Source organism: Fusarium pseudograminearum, chromosome 3 (genome assembly GCF_000303195.2).
Source record: "Fusarium pseudograminearum CS3096 chromosome 3, whole genome shotgun sequence".
Lineage (NCBI taxonomy): Eukaryota > Fungi > Ascomycota > Sordariomycetes > Hypocreales > Nectriaceae > Fusarium > Fusarium pseudograminearum.
Window position 1 is genome coordinate 3,117,808 of NC_031953.1, and position 19,462 is coordinate 3,137,269.

The 19,462-nt window shown below is 48.5% G+C and overlaps 8 protein-coding genes across 8 annotated transcripts; 4 read left to right on the forward strand and 4 right to left on the reverse strand.

Annotated features, from left to right (window-relative positions):
- Positions 1 to 1,424: 1,424 nt before the first annotated feature.
- Positions 1,425 to 2,549, reverse strand: FPSE_06293 (uncharacterized protein; the record flags this gene model as incomplete). The annotated part of the gene is made up of 1 exon (XM_009259411.1): positions 1,425 to 2,549. One exon carries the CDS (start codon positions 2,547 to 2,549, stop codon positions 1,425 to 1,427), a length of 1,125 nt encoding a protein of 374 aa, XP_009257686.1.
- A 2,054-nt stretch (positions 2,550 to 4,603) lies between these two features.
- On the forward strand, positions 4,604 to 5,833 carry FPSE_06294 (uncharacterized protein; the record flags this gene model as incomplete). The annotated part of the gene is made up of 1 exon (XM_009259412.1): positions 4,604 to 5,833. One exon carries the CDS (start codon positions 4,604 to 4,606, stop codon positions 5,831 to 5,833), a length of 1,230 nt encoding a protein of 409 aa, XP_009257687.1.
- Positions 5,834 to 6,327: 494 nt separating this feature from the next.
- On the forward strand, positions 6,328 to 7,054 carry FPSE_06295 (uncharacterized protein; the record flags this gene model as incomplete). The annotated part of the gene is made up of 3 exons (XM_009259413.1): positions 6,328 to 6,625; positions 6,677 to 6,926; positions 6,979 to 7,054. The coding sequence occupies 3 exons, from the start codon at positions 6,328 to 6,330 to the stop codon at positions 7,052 to 7,054; spliced, it is 624 nt and encodes a 207-aa protein (XP_009257688.1).
- A 726-nt stretch (positions 7,055 to 7,780) lies between these two features.
- Positions 7,781 to 9,658, forward strand: FPSE_06296 (uncharacterized protein; the record flags this gene model as incomplete). The annotated part of the gene is made up of 4 exons (XM_009259414.1): positions 7,781 to 8,221; positions 8,271 to 8,364; positions 8,414 to 8,525; positions 8,575 to 9,658. The coding sequence occupies 4 exons, from the start codon at positions 7,781 to 7,783 to the stop codon at positions 9,656 to 9,658; spliced, it is 1,731 nt and encodes a 576-aa protein (XP_009257689.1).
- A 189-nt stretch (positions 9,659 to 9,847) lies between these two features.
- On the reverse strand, positions 9,848 to 10,195 carry FPSE_06297 (uncharacterized protein; the record flags this gene model as incomplete). The annotated part of the gene is made up of 1 exon (XM_009259415.1): positions 9,848 to 10,195. The coding sequence occupies one exon, from the start codon at positions 10,193 to 10,195 to the stop codon at positions 9,848 to 9,850; it is 348 nt and encodes a 115-aa protein (XP_009257690.1).
- An 875-nt stretch (positions 10,196 to 11,070) lies between these two features.
- On the reverse strand, positions 11,071 to 12,256 carry FPSE_06298 (uncharacterized protein; the record flags this gene model as incomplete). Its single annotated transcript, XM_009259416.1, has 2 exons — positions 11,071 to 12,143; positions 12,187 to 12,256. The coding sequence occupies 2 exons, from the start codon at positions 12,254 to 12,256 to the stop codon at positions 11,071 to 11,073; spliced, it is 1,143 nt and encodes a 380-aa protein (XP_009257691.1).
- A 637-nt stretch (positions 12,257 to 12,893) lies between these two features.
- FPSE_06299 (uncharacterized protein) lies at positions 12,894 to 15,841 on the reverse strand (the record flags this gene model as incomplete). The annotated part of the gene is made up of 3 exons (XM_009259417.1): positions 12,894 to 12,934; positions 12,982 to 15,719; positions 15,819 to 15,841. The coding sequence occupies 3 exons, from the start codon at positions 15,839 to 15,841 to the stop codon at positions 12,894 to 12,896; spliced, it is 2,802 nt and encodes a 933-aa protein (XP_009257692.1).
- Positions 15,842 to 17,451: 1,610 nt separating this feature from the next.
- FPSE_06300 (uncharacterized protein) lies at positions 17,452 to 17,644 on the forward strand (the record flags this gene model as incomplete). Its single annotated transcript, XM_009259418.1, has 2 exons — positions 17,452 to 17,486; positions 17,518 to 17,644. The coding sequence occupies 2 exons, from the start codon at positions 17,452 to 17,454 to the stop codon at positions 17,642 to 17,644; spliced, it is 162 nt and encodes a 53-aa protein (XP_009257693.1).
- Positions 17,645 to 19,462: the final 1,818 nt, after the last annotated feature.

Consider the following 19,462-nt stretch of genomic DNA (forward strand, 5'->3'; position numbering starts at 1 on the left):
TTGCACGTCATTTAAGCAGCCTTGTGCATATGAGAGGCACGTTTGTCTTTATGGCGACATTCAAGTTGTACGCTGTTGATAAGGATAAAAGGTTGGTACTCACTGCATGTTGACGAAAGCAATTAGAGAGATGGGTCCCGATAATTCAGCTTGATCAGCTCAACTTTGACCCGACAGAAACAGGGGTTTTTGTCACTACAAATCGTGGCCAGACAAGTCCTTGTCGTGGTCGTCACAGCAACTGTGGAAGATGAGGGAGAAAAGAGGCAACAACCTATATCGGTCGGAGTATTTAGCAGCGACTTTGCTCCCAGTGGTGTGTGTCATTTTGCCTGGTTGCAATAATACTGATGGTAACTAGATCATGGGCCAAACAAACAACGCGATGCCAATACCAAACACATAAAATCTATACATCTACCATCCAACCCGAATATAAGCACTATGTTGTACCTGTCTGCAGGGAGCAGGTTCTGCGGGCGCTCTACAGACACCCGAGTTCCGTCGTCGCGGGGCTGCGAGCATGGTTTGCGAATGGGGGAGAAAGCAAGCTGTGAACAGTAATAGACATTTGACCTTGTGTACTACGCCAATAGGACAGCTATTGTATCTGGCATGGGGTATGAGAGTTTGGGAAATATTGTGGTTCAGGTAGAGGGTGAAGAGGAAAGGGTTGAAGAGGCAGTTGGGTAGCAAAAGAATAGGGACTTGAAGCAATCCAGACGAGATTATTAGACCACTCTTAGGCTACCTATATAAGCACTAAGAGTGTTCTAACGTTTATGTCTATTACTAAATCAGTATCGTTTCTTATGCAACCCGCCTGACAGGATGCCACGGTCTGCTACAACAAATCGTGAAAGGATGGAACGACTGCACCAAGTCCCTGCACAATGGTCCGAAAGTACCGAACATTCTCGATGCCGACCTTTCTCCATAGATCGAGTCTATTGGAGCAGATACGACACAAATGTGACCTCAGTCCACGTGAGGCATTGTTCAAGTGTAGAAGCCGAATAGGGCTCTGCTAATGCTGTGTTCATCATAGGTCAAACTGAAAAGAACAGATACTACACAGAAAGAAGGAAAAGAGAAAGAAGAGAGGCTGAATCGGTCGAGGGTTTCATTTATGCTACTCTGAAATTTAATTTTGTGTCACCTGAGACTGAAGTAAGTAGAGTTTGTGCAAAGACCACAGTTTCATTGGGTTGCAATCAGGCATGCTTCAATGCAAGTTACGATGAACATCTAGAACGGCATAGATGGTAATACAAATAAAGGGCTAGTTCATGACCAAAACAGTTTGATGACAGGGATGCTGCTGGTATGTGTTGTATTGATATGAAATATATGTTGGTGTATAACCGGGTATAATAATTAGAGACTGATCGAGACCTGACTACTCCGAAAACAAAGTTTGGCCCCTAAAAGCCGCGGGACGCCAGATTTAGCTCCGACGAACTCTTTGACAAGCTTGCGTCGTTCTCGTAGTGATGGTTCCTGGAAGTGATGGACGCAGCAGATGACTTGACCCCTATACTCATGCCATCATCCTCTCTATCTTCTCGTCGGATGATGACTTCTGTAGTCATGACAACTTCATCGTTGCGCGGTGCACGCTGTGGTTGTCCTTCTTCTCCTCCCATAACATAAGCTCTATAAGATATGTCGCCGGGGGGCTTGTCGCAGTTGTTGCTGATAAAGTTATCCAGGGCGATGCCTGTTTTGTTGCCTGTCGATGTGCCAGCAGTGTTGCTCCTCGGTCCGGAGCTAGCATCCTTGTTCCCGGTCGTCATCTCGACAAGACGGTTAAGAATAGTAAACTCGAGTTTGAGTTTTGTGCTGTAGACAAAGGCTTTGTAGGATGTCTGGTACTGGTACTGGTCGGCGTACTCGAGACCGAGAATAGTGATATCGAGGAGGATGATGAGGATGTTGACATAGATGAGATGGTTCATCAGTCGTCTGCTTCCTCGCTTGTTGCCCATGGTACGTTCCAGACGCATGAGCTTGACGGTTTCGGAAATGTAGCAAGCCGAGATGATGATTTCTTGGATGAAGAAGATGGACACCTGAATCTTTTCCATGATGGAGTAGGGCTTCACCCACATCATGGTGCTTTTGGAGAATGAGCCATAGATCATGGGGATAACTGTTCCGTGCATGAGAACGCCGTTGATGACAATCATGTACAAGACACATCTCAACCGGAATCTGTTTCTGAGGACAAGATGCAATCTCGACCAGAGCACGAGACTTTGGCCTGAGACCATCCCAACCCATCCAAAGGAGATAAAGGTGGCAGCGAGATATCCCACTTTGTCAGAAGCATAGTACTTTATCAGGAAACCGCCACAATAAACAAAAATGCCCCATGTTGCAATAAGGAAGGACCAGAAATATAGACCCGAGTGCCGCTTAAAGGTGCCAAAGATGATAAAAGTCAGCTCAATGACGTTGTAGACGGATATTGAGAGAAAGACTAGGACGATGGTGATGGTCATCTGGGATATGCCATCCAGGCCTGAGCCAAAGCCTAGTTTGCCCATGATTGCGGTTGTCAAAGGAGTGACTTGAGGAGGAGACAGGGAATGGAAACAAGAGGGAAACAGAGTTCTTTTTGACGAGCCTTGCTAGTAGAACTCTGTCCTGTCATCCAGTTTTGATACACTAGACTAACATCCAGCCTTTGACCGCTACGTAATAGGTAATTCATCTTCATCTCAACCTCGACGGTAACAACGGCGCACTAGAATAGCACTACGGTACTTTACTTTACTGTACCCGTGCCGCAGGGCCCGAGCGTTGGGGGACTTGATGGGTGCAACAAATCGGAGTCTCTTGGAGCGCCTCACAGCGAGTCAGGTCCACCCTCCCCCTTGGAGACAGATCATTTATCCCCCTCCTCACAAGCGAATTGGATCCCTTTTTAGGGCTGGACGATTGATGATCCAGCACACACAAGACTATAAGGTTTGGGATCAAGTGGGGAGACTAACGGCGATCGTAGCGTGCATCTGGCTAGGTCCGTTGAGTTGGGTGGAGGGATCAAGACTGAGGCTTCAGTTTTGTTTTATGTGGTTTTTCCTCAGCATGAATCCGGGATAGATTGGGAGAACATGATTTGATATCCCTCAGTGTTGGTGTTGCAGTCAAAAGGTTCTTCCACTTCCACGATGCTTCTTTCAGCTGACAGGGACACTCAGGGACACTCAGGGACAACTCGGTATATGCCGTACCTGACTACTCATTCAAAAGGACAAGGCCTTATCCATACGAATATCAAGACTCTTTGATGTTTATCCCCAGTCACCGGCACTCGTTTCTTTTCCCCGCCCCTCAGCGTCCGTATTATTGGGATTGCTCTAGACTCGCTACTCGCAACAGGGATTGCACGTTACATAGGGCGAACAGATTGAAGATCCTTGCTATGTCTCATTTCCATGCGCGGCACGATTTGAGACGGCATAAAAACTGAACAGCAACAACAAAGGCAGCCTCGGACATGAGAACGAATAAAACGACTGTAAAAGGTTTCGTGGCTTGTTATGTCGGCATCCTTCCAGTGGCGTAGATCGACACAAAACACTTCCAGAAACTGTCAGGAACTGAATCGCTCAGGGGAAGACGAACAAAGCGACACACACGGGAGGAATGAAGGATATTAACAGACTTTGAACCGGAAACCACGTCCCCGGAAATGTCACTCTCGTCTACCGGCACGTAGTCGACTTGGTTTCGATTCTGTCCTGTAGTTTGGTCAAAGCATCGATCTCTTTAGTCTAGCTGCAGTTAAGAAACCACTAGTTTCGACACCGTCGCGATGATCTACGCTCAGACCTTGAACTTTCAACTGAAGCTGAAGACGATCAGCTTAATTGAGAAGGTCGTTGAACTAGGAGAATAAAGTTGATGGAATGATGTTATTTCCTTTATGTAACTATTTCCAGGATCTTTGTAATCCACAGCTGGTTTAGATCCGGGGTCAGTCCCTTATTGTTAGGTTCAATTCACATGACCACATGTATCTGCGTCTGAGAGGAACAAGGGGCCTAGTCCCTCTGCCTTGCTAATCTTTTGTCAGTAGACCTCAGGGTATCAGAAAAATTGGCCGCTGGAAGCATAAGAGACGAAATTAGTAGATCAGCTTATGCCACTTAGACTGTCCTTCAGGCTATTAATTTTTGTAACCTAAGACTTAGTAGGTCAACTTTTCTGCTACCCAGTAGGTAGACTAGTTGAATGCCTGTTGTCGTAGGGGAGCCTTTGTTAGATCCATTGTGCAGACATACAATGCATTGTTGAAAGACATTGTTCCAGTTCATGCTCTGTTCTTGTCTTTGCAGCATGTTAGTGACAGAACCTTTCTATGTCCAAGATAGTTGACAGGTTAAACAACCAAGCAGTCCATAGAAGAACAATGCAGAAGAGCACCAAAGAAATGCGTTTAAAAGTAGACCGAATTCCTCTTCAGATTCCATCGTCAACCAACTTATCGACACACTATTCAGACAACACCTTGATAACGAACAGCAATCAACTCTGAACAGTAACTTCTGAGATCACCATCAACTAACCTCGACAGAAACGTCCAACCGAAAACATGTCGTCCCTTTCGTGGAACGGAATCACCTTTGGTGTAGAACTCGAATTCATGGCTCCCCCTCCTGATCGAGAGCACTGGAAACTGTACACTCCATCAGCTGGAGCACGCGCCAATGTTTCCAAGCTGCTCTCTCAGCACACCACCCAGCCCATCACCTGTAAGTGCGAACACGACCCCGTCGATATTTGCTGCGTCTGTGCTGACATTCCTGCCAACTGCAAGGTAGATGCTCGTACATGCGTCATCAACCCCCCTGGACAGATCGATGAGTCCCTGCCTGCGACTGCCTACTTTCACTTCATGTACGAGGATCTCCAGTGCGTCAAGGGTCTCAACGCAGAGCGCTGCTGGCCTGGCGTAGAGATGTGCACCCCCATCTTCGGCCAGGCTGAGTTGGCTTCTGGTCTTCCCGCCGTCAAGGACATCCTTTCTGGTATGCGCAAGACGGGTGTACCCATCACCGCAGACGACTGTTGCGGCATGCACGTCCATGTCGGCGTCGAAGAAGGCATGACAGTCTATCTCGCAAAGAGAATCGCCACGCTGGTCGTTCTTCTTGAGAACACTCTCATTCTCCGGTTTGTTGCCCCTTCACGATGGATGAGTGAATATGCTACTACCATCGGCGACGATTCACAGGCTGCGAAAAAGGAAGCAACAATCTGTCCCGCTGAGCTGGAAGCTTTCGAGAAGCACATGCCGCCGCAGTCGAGAATGCGCCCAAGCAAATGGAACAGCAAAGATCCCGAGATGTACTACAGAACTCTGCGTACCATCTGGTCCTGCGAAGACCTGGAAGCTCTCGACGTGCAACTTCGAAGAAACGGCCTCAAACGCTGCGGCCTTGCACTCTCGTTGCGCAATTATAAGGACCGAAACATGAGACGCGCCGGCGAAAACAGATACGAAGGGTCACCCTCAACTGTCGAGTTTCGCTACGCGCAGATGAGTTTCGACCATGTCCTCATCCGTAACTGGGTCGAGGTTATGGCGCGCATCGTGGATCTTGCGCGAGCCCAAGACGATAAGTTCAAGGAGATTGCATCGACGATCATCGATTTGAACTGCGAGGCTGTTTCACAGCGCACCTCTGCTTGGAAGCCTTTGCTGAAGCAAGTTTTCAAGCTGGAGCATCGCATTCCAGACTGGGAGGCCCAGCTGGAAAGGTTCAACCGCGGTGAGTACATCTCTCTCTTGGACGAGAGGCTTCTTCTCCGGCCGGAGTAGGGGTGAGAGTGAATATAGGGGCGTTTTGGAGTTTGGAGTTTGACACGGTAAGTATTTGACACAAAGTAGAGGTATCAAGTGATATCAAGACAATAGACTCTGTACTGTACTCTCAACAATGTTTTTATTCAAAGTGCATTCTCTCGTGACAATAAAGGTATTTTTTTGTTAATCATAATTACTTACTTTTCATTATTGTTATTGATTGTTCTTTTTTTTATGTATTGTCAAGACTGGTTGTCCCGTTATTGACGGCCGTTGCCAGATAGTGAATCGCCCACCAAGTCAACCATTTCCAATATTTATCTGCCTGCTAGAGAAACTCCAGCTCAACTCTTTTTTTATCCTGTCTACACCTGGATCAAAACATCTTGCCGTTCTTCTACCTACGAATCGATGGTCCTGAACCAAACACAAGAGAAGCTATCTTTACCTGGTACTCCCGGGCATCAAAGTCATTTACTCTGCTGCATACACAGAGGCTCGCGAGCAAAATGAACCATAACATGACTACTGACGGTCATAGCATGGCCATCGACGGTCACAACATGGCCACTGAAGATCCAAACATGACCATTCAAGATCAGAGCCTCAACATGCCCATTCAAGGTCAACACATGCCCATTCAAGGCCAGAGCCTCAACATGCCCTTTCAAGGTCCCAATGTGGCCATCCAAGGTCAAAACACGGCCACTGGAGGTCAGAGCCGGGGCATGTTCAGCCAAGCTCCCGTCGAATGGGGAGACGAAGGACAAGTAGACTTCACCAAGCCTATCGAAGACCAGTGGGTCAGTATGTATATTCCCTCCCAGATACCATCTTCTCCTCGGCTAACCTCGCTAGGTGCTCTCGACATCCTGAGCATACGCGCTGAAAAAGCCGGCATCACTCCTAAACAGGCTGTCGTCAAGCTCATACTTGAACTGGATATAAAGCACGACAGGCTCATGGACCTTGCCGAGGAGGATGCAATTTCCGCCTTGCGCGGCGAGCCTGATACTGAGGATCGAAAGATTAGACGCGATTACATCAAATATGCACTGGATGCGGTTGAGGAATCCCGAGAAAAGGCCTTCGACCTTCTCCGCCGAATGTATGTCGAACTGGATCCAAGATGAGTAGATATGTACTGACTTTATGTGAAGGAGACCTAGAAACACTCCCCGCTGGATGTTCTTCAGTGACTGGTTCATACCTTGTTGGGAAGAATTCGAAGATTAGGCTGAAGCTCAAGGTTCTCGATGTGATCTGTTTTGGGCTTTCTCTGGATATGAAGAATAAGGGGAAGTTTGGGAGGCCATGAGCAGGCAAACAGCAACTGTGCCGTGGTGTCATGGATATATTTCTTGTTAATTAGACACCTTGCATCAACTCTGTTCCCTTTGCTCTCAACCATGTTATAAATGCATCAACTTGATAACATTGGAATAATTACTGTAGGGTAACAAAACCCATGTCCAGTATCCCTGTCTCACACTAAGATCGCAATCTAACTTGGCAAGGCTTGAACCTCTTCATCGACGATCTCATTTCCGGTCTATTCCAGTCTGGATCCATCATCCACTCATCAACGGCTCAAATACCGAGGCTGGACTTTGTGATGTCATTTCCTAGCCTCATCGAGGTTCAACATATCGACAAAGCAATCTCAAACTAAGGCAAGGCATCATTCATTGAAGATTTGACAATCTCGATAGACCAATCATCGAACTTCTAATAGTAATAACCAATCGCCGATCTTCATCGACAGCTGCTTCTCCATATCTTGTCTCATGGTTCACCGCGTCATAGAAACACCTCGAGCCAGTCAGCTTCAGTCGACGCAATGCATGACAAGATGAACTATCCGGGGAGATTTAAAATGATGGGATTTATATAAAGGTAGTGGTCCTTGGGCTAGTAATTGAGTCTCACAGTTAATAAATAATAGCAACATATTCTGTAATCATGGCTCCATCAGCAGACACTTCATTCTCGGCTCACGTAGCCAGCCAGTTTCAGTCCTACGAGGAAGATCGACAGTCGGCCTCCAAGGAATCAACCTATGCTACCAGCAATGGTGTTCCTGTGCCTCACGCCTATGAGACCCAACGATGCGGCGAGAACGGGCCTCTTCTTCTCCAAGACTTTCACCTGATTGATCTCCTTTCTCATTTCGACCGAGAGCGTATCCCTGAGCGAGTTGTTCACGCAAAGGGCAGTGGTGCTCATGGATTCTTTGAGTGTACCGACCCCCTCGATGATCTGTGTCTTGCCGACATCTTTTCCGCCAAGGGAAAGAAATGCCCGGTTTCCATGAGATTCTCGACAGTTGGGGGAGAATCTGGATCGCATGATATGGCCAGAGACCCTCGTGGATTCTCTGTCAAGATGCGAACTGAGGAGGGTGTAAGTGAAGTGACACCACACTGCGAGAGCCCTGCTAACAAAACGGTAGAACTTGGATTGGGTTTTCAACAACACTCCCGTCTTCTTTTTGAGAGATCCTGCCAAGTTTCCTCACTTTATTCACACTCAAAAGCGCGATCCCAGTAAGTATATTACCTCAAATGATCATGTCGCGATATCTAACAGCTGTAGGCACTCATCTGACTCATGCTGATGACTCGTTCGCATTCTGGGACTACCTTTCTCAGAACCCTGAATCAATTCATCAAGTAATGATCTTGATGGGCGATCGTGGTATTCCCAAGTGAGTATTACTGAACATTTATTTGTATGCTCACACTAACAACAAACAGGGGATACAGAAAGATGCACGGTTACTCTGGACACACCTTTAAGCTCGTGAACAAAGCTGGCGACTGGGTGTACACCCAAATACACCTCAAGTCCATGCAAGGAACCGACTTTGTTACTCAAGAGGACTCGGCTGATTACTCACCCGACTTCTCCCAGAAGGATCTCTACGAGGCCATTCAGAACGGAGACTACCCCAAGTGGACTCTCGAGGTGCAGACCATGACCCCCAAGGAAGCCGAGGAGTTGTGGGAGAAGGAGAAGATCAACGTCTTTGACCTTACCCACATCTGGCCTCAGAAGCAGTTTCCTCGTCGCAAGGTTGGAGAGTTTACTCTCAACGAGAACGCTGTCAACTACTTTGCCGAGGTTGAGCAGATTGCTTTCAACCCAGCTCACTTGCCTCCTGGCATTGAGCCTTCAGCAGACCCTGTTCTCCAGTCACGTCTGTTCTCTTACCCTGATACACACCGTCACCGTATTGGAGTTAACTATCAACAACTCCCCGTCAATGCCACACGTACAGGATACAAGTTTGGCAACTTCCAGCGTGACGGCCAGATGGCTTTCTACAACCAGGGTGCCCGACCTAATTACCTGTCGTCCATTGATCCCATCAAGTTCCGCACCCGAACGGTTGATCTCGACAAGACACACGGCCACTTCACAGGCGAAGCCATCACATTCCTCACCGCAATCCGCCCCGAGGACTTTAACGCTCCCCGAGCCCTGTGGAGGAACGTATTCGATGAGCCAGCTCGCGAGCGTTTCATCAACAATGTTACTGGCAAGATGAAGCTTTGCAAGCAAGAGGAACCTCTGAAGCGACAGATTGCCATCTTCCGCGAGGTTGACCCCGAGATTGCTGAGAGACTTGAAAAGTCAACAGGCATCAAGGGATACGATGGAATCGCTAACATGAAGTTTAATGGAAGCCACAATTGTATGAATGGCGAAATGAAGCTTGCAAACGATATCATCGCGAACAAGGGGAAGAGCGCTACCGCAAGGAACGGAGCCCCGGCAAAGGGCTGCCACTCAAGACTGGAGAATAATGGACACTCGAACGGAACAAACGGTAAATAGGAGGGTTGAAACAAGTAGTAATATAATTAGTTCTGAACACGGTCGTGAATTCGAAGTGTATCTTGATGTCGTCGCTCAACCTTTATCCAAGTCGACCAGAACAATAACCCACAAAAGAACAGCTGCTGTAACCTCCATTTTGAACCCAGACTGTATCCGTACAACTACCAATCGTCCACCGGTCGCTTTTTACTTTGCCTCCTCCTTGACTTCCGCCCTGGGAGCCTGCCAAGTACAGCTCGGAGGCGCACACGTCTCAGCACACTTGACACAAGCAAGTTCACTCTTTCGAAAGCTCCCTTTAATGATACGCTTATCGTCGAAAGCGTACCTCGGACAGTGCATCGTGGGGCCAGCGTTGCGCCCAAAGAGCCGTCGTTGGTAATCGCACGCTGAACCCAAGTCTTCAACAGCGTAAAACATGTCGATGTAGTGAAAAGCTTCTCCGCCGATTATGGCGCGACCGCGGGTCATTTGAGGGCATTCGGGACCCTTGGCGCAGCAGCATACCATGCGCTGGAACGAGTATGTGCACATTTCAGACAGAATTCTGATGGATTGAGAGTAAAGATGTAGACAGTGGTTTCTTTGATGGTTTCTCCTGAATGCGACGACCCATAGTATATATGAAATGCCCCCTGTTACACTCCCGCTTCTACTCGGGTCCGCAAACCCCAAAGGGTGTGGTGTTTGCCCTGCCCTTGACCATCCTCCCGTTGTACCGTGCTATGCAGCGAGCCGTAACCAAAGCTACGGGGGTTTCGCGGGAGGGGGCAAACATGGTCTTGGGTTCTTTCTGATGGAACTCGAGATAGACGAGACGGGTGAGTATCGCGAGTGCGACTAACACATGGTGCATGACAGGGGGTTAAACTGTGGCTGTGGGTAACCCTATGGAGCAGAGGATCAAGAGTTGAATACACAGTCTTGTCGATGTGTACCCAGTCAACGAGGCTGCACTACCGGTAGACCAGAGCCTGCGCGACGAGTGAGAGTTGAATCGGTAGACGACTCAGGACAGACTGTAGTTTCTATCCGAATGGGATCATGTGACATCACATCAAGAACAGAAGGGCTCATCTCTATATTCATCGTTGGATTTGTGAGAGCTTAGACTGTTAGGTGGTAGTGTTCAGCTGAACAACTTGGTTGGGACAATTGGTATCTGTCGACAAGGGAACTCGATCCCAGCTGTTCTCTGCTGGATACTTGTAGCCACGACAAGGCAAAGCTACGATGCGAACACGGTGGCTAACCTCGTAAAGTAGAGCCATTTCAGGATGCAGTAACTTAAAAACACATACGTGAGTATTCGTAAGCGACCCAGTCTGATAATTAACAGTCTCAATACCACTCGTATCACACAATTCAAGGCTTTTATTATCATCCATCTTACAAAACTTTGCATCTCGTTAGTCCATCTGATCAACAGTGGTAGCATCCCCATTCCCTCCAGTAGAAGCACCCTGAATCTCCTTATCCTTGACCCCAACAGGGAATCTCCAGCTGAAAGAATCCTCAGCCCGTCCAAGTTGAATATCCTTCAAGTGCTTGAGAAGCTTCTCGAACAAAGGTCCAGGCTCCTCAGACCCCTCCTTGATATACGTCGCAATCTCATCCTTGCCATCGACACGACGCGTGATGGATTGAATAGGAACAAGCGCCGCAGCTGTACCAGCAGCAAAGACCTCGCTAAACTCCTTGAGTTCACCATACTTGATGGCGCGCTTCTCTACCTTCCACCCATAGCTGCGTCCAAGCTCTTGGATACTGTCGCTGGTGACGCTGTCGATGACATTCTTGCTATCAGGGACAGAAAGCGTCACATCATCCCCATTCACCTTGACACCAATGAACCCACTGGTGCTAAACTCGTCAATCTCCTCGTGGCGCACACTGTCGAGGTGCAGCGTGATACCGTATCCCTCGTCACGCGCCTTGTCGCTCCAGCGCAGCACAGGAGCGTAGTTTCCACCAACCTTTGCATTACCAGTTCCATGCGGCGCCGCGCGGTCAAAGTCCTCCAGAATCAGCGCCTTGACGGGGTGCGCGCCGTGGTAGACACCAGTAGGGATGACAAACACCGCAAAGATGTACTCGTCTGGCGGCGAAAGACCAAGCTGTGCGCTGGATCCGTAGAGCTGAGGACGAATGTACAGAGCGGCACCTGTGTCGTGGGGTGGTACGTACTCTGCGTTGAGAGCGACGGCAGCACGAACGGCGGAAAGAAACAAATCTTCAGGGACGGGAGGCATGGACACGACTTCTGCAGAGTGCTGGAGACGCTTTGCGTTGCGGTCAGGGCGAAAAACAGTAATTGCTTCGTCGTTGGGGGTACGGAATGCCTTGAGACCTTCGTAGGCTTGTTGACCATAGTTTAACGCGGGAGCCATGCCATGGATGCGCATAAAGGGATCAGCGACGAAGCGTAGAGGTGTCCATTTGCCAGTGCTTTTAGAGTACGTAGATTCGACATGGCCATTGACTGCAATTGTTAGACTTGTCCATCTGGGTAGAGAAGAGCTTACCTTCGCGGACCTTGAAGCCCACGTTGGACCAGTCAATTGTGTTGACAGGAGGAGGAGGAAAGGCAGCCATGTTGGTTGATGAGACTGAAGCTGTCAAGATGTTAGCAACCATCAGCTCTTTATATCTGTCGTTACTCACATTTATAAGCTCTTGACTAATATTCTTAGTGATGGTCTAGATGGAAGCTCGTAATCCAGACCCCGCTGACTCCCAATTAGTTCCCGCCGATGTCGCAGACCGCGGGGTTCATTTAGTTTAGAGGCGTCTTATTTGCTTGTGGATTTGCTGATGTCATGATGAGTAGAGCTGGACAACAGTCAATCATCTCTGTGATGATCTACATAACAAGACATGAGTCGAGACAAATCAATTGATATGATTCAATCCCGTCTTCACTTATGCTAACCCTTGCCATATGAACCTTATAGTTGGGCCCCTACTGATACCGTACTGTTAAAGGCATCCTTCTTGGATGACTCGCCACTTCATAGTTGGGTCCCTATCCGTATACGCGCAAAACAAATGCGAGTTGAAGTCTTTAATTGAAGCTATACCATAACCACCGCTTTTCTTCTACCAAATAACAAAACAAAATAAACTCATTCCAAACTTCTTTCATGTCGCTTTGGACCTGCCTTTCCTTATTTACCCTGCGCCCTGACCCAACGCCAACGACACAAACACAATACAATAACCCATTCATCAATCACTCGAGTGAAGCAAGACGTTGAAGACACGAGAGAACGCCTATAAAGTTAGCAATTGTCACGACTAATCAAGAGAAATTCACGTACCACTGACACCCTGCGTAAGGGTGGCTGTTGCTTCGGTATTACGGTTACCAAGACTGACTGTCACGACATTCTCTACAGAACCGTCGTCTTGTAGTCTGTTGGCCCACTTGAATACCTTTTCATCCTCTCTTCCATCACCAATGACCATCAGGAAATCAACTGGCGACTTTTGCTCCTGGGTAGGGTGAATCTCCTCTTTCAGAGTCTCAAACACCTTTCGGGCGGCAGTACGCTTGGTCCAGTCAATGGGCTCAACAGCAATGCATCCATCAAGAGCGATAGCATGCACACGCTGGGACTCACAGGCGTCGTTGACGTGGCTGGCACAGTCTGAAGCTTGTCGTGAAGCGGTCTCATAATCCTCCGCGCTCTTGTAGTGGAAGATCAAACTGCAGCGTCGCTCTTCAATCTCGGCTCCAGGAGTTCGCTCAAGGAAATATGTCATGATGGGTCGGACTGACTCCTTCCAATCCTTGACATGGTCCAGATCCGCCATCTCGGTCCATGAATCATCGCCATGTGACTTTAGGAAGCACCCGTTCTCTGCAATCAGACCAAGGTTGGGGACACGACGGAAGACACGGTCAAGCTCCTCAGGTCGTCGACCAGACATGACGTAGACAGTGTTGCGCTCATCAAGAAGTAGATCGTTGAGAACATCCAGTGTTCGCTGAGGACTGATGGGGATGATCTGGTTGACGGGGCCCCAAGCCACAAGTGTGCCTTCGTAGTCAATGATGAAAAGTCGTCGCTCAGCCTTGGTGTACTTGGTTGAAAGGGCAGGAACAGACAGTCGAGGGACGGATGTCTGATCTCGCTTGTGCTGTTCCTCATACACAATATCCAGACGACCGAGGAACTCAGTAAACCAGTGGGATCCAGTGTGCTTGATAACACGACTGTAAAGGTTGTTCCATCGTTGATCCTTTTCCTCTTCACCCATTTCCAAGGCTTGCTTGATAGCATCGGCACACGCGCGGTAATCCCAGGGGTTCACAGCAAGCTCATTCTTGGCAAACAAGGATGAAGTACCAGTAAACTCGGACAGAATCAGAGAACCGTGCTTCTTTTCAGGAAGAAGCTTTCCATCTTGGCAGAAGAGGTACTCGTGAGAGGTCAAGTTCATGCCCTCACGCTGGCTGGTAATCATGAGAGCATCAGCAATGGTCAACAAAGCAAGGTACTGAGCGTAGTCAATATCCTGCTTCAGATAAACCACTGGCTGATACGCGAGATTGGCCCACGATGAGTTGACTCTGGTCACAATGTCGCTAACGGTGGCCTCGAGATCGCTCTTTTCGCTGGACGATAGCGCGACTTGGATAAGAACAGTGTTTTCGCGCCACTGGGGGTTCTTGTTGAGGAACAGCTCATAAGACAAAAGCTTCTGGCGAACACCACGGACGTGGTCAAGCTTGTCACGGGCGACAATAAGTCTCTTACCCTTGTACCGCTCCTGCATAATCTGAAGCCACTTGGCAACCTCGGGAGCGTCAAGATGCTCACGGAGACTGACCGGGTCGATACCAATAGCGAGATGAATGACATCAACAAATCGGTCCTCAAGTTGGAGACCATCCGGTGTAGCCTCGGCGTTCAAAATACGACTGCAAGTCTGGAGGAAATGGCGTCCGTACTCATGGATTTGGAAACCGACGAGGTTAGCACCAAGCATACCCTCCAAAAGTTCCTTTCGGACAGCCAGGCATCGGAACACCTCGGATGAAGGGAAGGCAACGTGCAGGAAGAAACCGATCTTGGCCTCGGGGATCTTCTTGCGAACCATTCCAGGGACGAGAAGCAGATGGTAGTCGTGAATCCAGACAATATCACCACGCTTCCAGTTCTTGACAATCTGGTCGGCAAAGGCCTGGTTGACGTTCACGTAGTACTTCCACGAGTGGTCCTCGTACGCCTTGCTCTTGGGATTGTCGGGGATCTGGTAGTGGAAGACAGGCCACAGGATGTGCTTGCAAAAGTGAGCGTAATGTCCGTCAAAGTCCTTGTCGGAGCAGAACACGGTCAACATGTTGTGTTCGTTGGCTAGAGTGTTTTCAATGTCCTGCTTTTGCTCGGTGCCCTCGAGGGCATCAGTAGGCATGCCCAGAGTGCCAACCCATGTAATCTCGTCAATCTTGCCATCGCGAGCAGCGGCATCAGCGGCATTTCGAAGACCACCGTTGCCCTGGTCAGCATTCACAACCATCCATCCAGCAGACGCAAAGACTCGGTCGTGGCTGTCGCTTCGGACGAGAGGTTTGGGTTGTATAACTCCCTGACGTCCTAGTTCGCGTGCCTTTTGCATTGTACGGTTGTTCTCGGATAACGCAGGAGGGGGAGGGGAGCTGGCTCGCGACTTGGGCTGGTTGGCTCGGCTGCCCCATGGCTTTCCGCTGCCTGCATTAGAGCCGGGTCTCTTGGGGAACGGTATTCTTATTCCATCCTCGTTTGCGAACAAATTCACATCAACCTCTTCGGTCGGTGTTCGTGGAGGCGTAATGTCCTCCTTCTGGAAGAGACTTGGTTGACGGTTCAGAGGCGCAGGTCGTCCGCCAACGGGAGCAGCAGGTTTGGGTGGTAGAGCTGCACCATCCTTGGGAGCTGCCGAGCCAGACAATGAAGCTCGAGTGTCACCGCGGAGGTTAATGTTTGAGGAACCAGACAACGAAGTCCTGGAAGGATCGACACCGGGAGGAGGAGTGCCGGGGAGGGTAAAATGTATGGTTTTGGGGAGGAAGCTATCGTCAAGTTAGCTTTCGTCATTTCTCGCTAAGCTTGGTGGGCTCTTGGAGGGGCACGAGCGGGGAAGAGCAAAACAAAACACCAAAAGCACATACAGAGAACACACAAAGACGGTCATTTTGGCTAGAAATTTGTGTCAAGTAGATATTTGTATGTCGTGTGGGAGTAAGTAATATTGGAAACCCAGGCTGAAACGAGCAATGGATTGATAATGATACTATTGAGGTATCTCGTATGACGACTTCATGTAGATGGAAAGCTGAAAATGCGAGTGAGCAGTCGAGGAGGCGTCGCTTTTTGTTGAGAAAAGTAGCTTGTCGCAGGCAAAACGCCTCGTTGTCGCAGATGCAGATGCGCTCAGGTATAAACGGGACCGAATGTGGCGAACAGTACCGCAAATGGAACAACGCGCGCGGTAGAAGAAGACAAGATGTTTGCAAGGATCAAAGGGGGACAGAGATAATTGCAACGAGAAATCTCCGAGTCGTGAGATTCGTCAGGTGGTTTGAGTTTTGGAGAAGCAGGGACAAGCTTGGATAGCTCCGAGATGTTCGAGGGCCCGACTGGCAATTAAAGGATTTGAATGAATTTGAAAAGAGGTATTTTCCGAAACGGGAGACAACCTATAACAGAGCCCTGTTAGTTGAAAAGGTCTAGGCCGTGATTATATGGATGGTAGGATAAATAGAGAGACAGGGAATACTAAGCCAGTCGAAGTAGAGCACTCACACTGACGTAATGCTTGATTGGTGCATGGATGGAGACATGTGCTGAAATGATAGACAAGGGGAGCTTGAGCCTCAAGACTTGCCTTTGCCTGGCCTGACCTGGGCCTGAATAACTTAGTAGATAGTTGGTACCTGATAATAGAATAGATCAACAAGTGGAGAATCACAGCAAACGGACGATACACAAATTGGACGTGATGAAGGGCCGATGAATCCAAGAAGGGCAGTGGGCGGTCTACAGAAACGAGACATCAGCAAGACAGACAGAAACAAGAAAAGACAATAAATTCAAGCAGTTCAGCAAAAATACTCCTACACGAGATCAAACGTGACGTAGTTTGGGAGAAAAGAAATCGGGATCAGTTGTTGAGGATCAAGAAGCAGGAGAGTTTGGTCCGTGATCCAGACCCAGTCCCAGTGTAAGAAACTCAAGTTGATAGATGACGGATTACGAGTTCACAGTGCAGTGTTGCATTGATGGAAAGACGAAGAATTAGTAGAATGCTGGAATAATAAACTCCAATACTACAATGTTACTCTGGCAGTTCAATCAATATCTTAGTACCTGGGTAATCAATTCTTTCTCACTTCATCTTGTGTCTTTTCAATTTTCTTCAAAGATCGTAAACTAAGCCAAACCGATGCACAAAGCCTGTGGGGTTACAGGCCCACGGTAACAGCCTGTCATTGCTCTTTAGGCGTTGCTTAGCGGGTAGGCTAAAACCAAGCCCCAGAATAGTACCTAGAAAATAGACAGAAAAAACAAGGATGATGTACAGATGATGAGAGACGTTTGGGGAAGCCAACAAGGCACAAAAGCAATATGGGTCGGCAATGTTTTTGCTTGGCCGGGTGATAGATTCCGAAGTCATCAGATCTCGATGCTAGAGGTACGTACTGACAGTGTCTCAGTGCCTAGGTACTGATATGAAAGATGTTGGAAAAACTGTACGTGGTGTTGATGTTGATCAATGGGGAAGGACATTTACATCTGGTCAAAATGCCTCCTGTTGTTGTCCATCTCCAATCTCAACTGTAAGTGCAGTTACCCCAAAACAATAACCAGGCGGCCTCTCAAATCGACACACCCTGTGTCGTCGATCATGCACTTCTACCTGATGCCAAAGTGCAACCTTGATCAGAACATCTACCCGGGACATTTCCTCCAGCCTGTGCGACTCATCGAGATGTGAGATGCATAGGACCAAAGACAGGTACATAAACCTTGGATTTCTTCCTGTATCTACCTGTTCGCTACATTCCACAACTTTCTATTCCGGGGTATGCATCCACCATGATAATCAACACCACAAACTCCTGCCAACCACACGCCAAGGCCACACTATCATGAGTTTTCCTCACTCCATCACAGTATCCAAGGTGATACAAAAATGATTCGTCGTAACCTCGATTATCTCGAGCTTCCTCTCGTACCCTGGTCAAAACTGATGCACCGGCCCGTCTACCATCCACGCCGTCTTACACGGGCCGTTTCTACTTCCCGAGCGCGTCGCATGAAATCAACTTCATTTCCTTTGCTTCCCGAATACTCGCTTCAGGGTTAACTAAAAGCCGCATGAACCACGCGATTGGAAGCTGTGCATCACGATAGCCGGGTTTGCTGTACGTGCCCGCGTTTGGATCGCGACATGCACCTTTGCCGCGCCTTCAGTCACCAACTATAGAGCTGTTCACCAGCGACAACTTCTGTTCTACTAAAAGATCTTCAGGGGACCCTAGCCTATTGATACTCTCATCGGTTTGAATGCACCCCGCAGGTTGACCGTGGTGGAGATACCTTGCCGCTTCAAGCTTTCAGGCAGTGTCTCGGGGCAATGGCATGGAATGAAATGTACCTGAACCAGGATCTTGTTTGGGGTAAAGAACATATCCGGTTCATATCACAAGGGATATACACGACGAATTTAAGAGACATCGAAAGCAGTAACAGGAATATCACTCTATCATCACATGTGAATCGCCAGACATTTGCTGGATATTCGTCTGCATGCCTCTCCAACATGTCTTCTCCAACTTTCCATCCGAGCTCTGTAACATCACACTCGTACAACATTCGGCCCCAGCAACAGGGTTTGTCGGCTTCCACCTGAGCCCACAGCCGGAGGACCGGGGCCCGCTACGGGACTGGACGGGTCATCTCAAACGGGACATGTTCGGCGATGAGAAGTATTTTCTCTTCTTGGCTTTGTGTGAGTGATTTATTGCAGTCTATAGATTAGAGGTTGATACAATCTCATGCTAGCAAATCTTCAATATTCCCCGCATACAATTTGTTTATGCTATGATCTTCAACCCCGATGCTTCCCGGAAACCATATCGTCCACTCACAATCAGCGGGGTAACCTCGTGGTGCTCATGGCAACTTGTAAGGGAGCTTCTAGAAAAGATGCCTAGCAACTGCATGAGAGATGCAATGCCGGTCCGGTTGCCATAGAGGCTGGGCATTCAAGCCTGATTGGAATGCATGCATCCAAGCTTACAAAATGACTCGATAAAGAGACAATTCCAGACATTTCGACATGTGCACGGTTGGGCTTCGGTGGAATTTCAGGCTCTCATGCAAAAAAAGATAAATTTAGCTCGACTTGGTGGTGATGCTACCCCACAACACCACTTTCTAGACATTTCCAGCGCATCGCGAGCTTCACCCAAACAGTTCTCTTCCACAGTCTTTCTCTCCTCTTCCTTGTACGTCTGTATTCGCCGTAAAACACGGCATCACACAACTGCCGTGCCCCATCACATTTACAAGCGAACCTATCAGCGTGACACCATCTAATGCGACTCTTTCTGTAAATGTGCTGGTCGATTTAAAAGGTGTCGCGCTGATAGGCACATAATAAATGGGGATTGGATGCAGATTGGAGCACAGCAGGCCCAGAAGCTTGAAACCAACTCCCGTGCATGCATGATCTGTTGCAAATCCCGCTTGACAGAAAAGCAGGGTGTTACTCACGTAGTATTGGGTGAGAATCGGAAGTTTCCCGGGC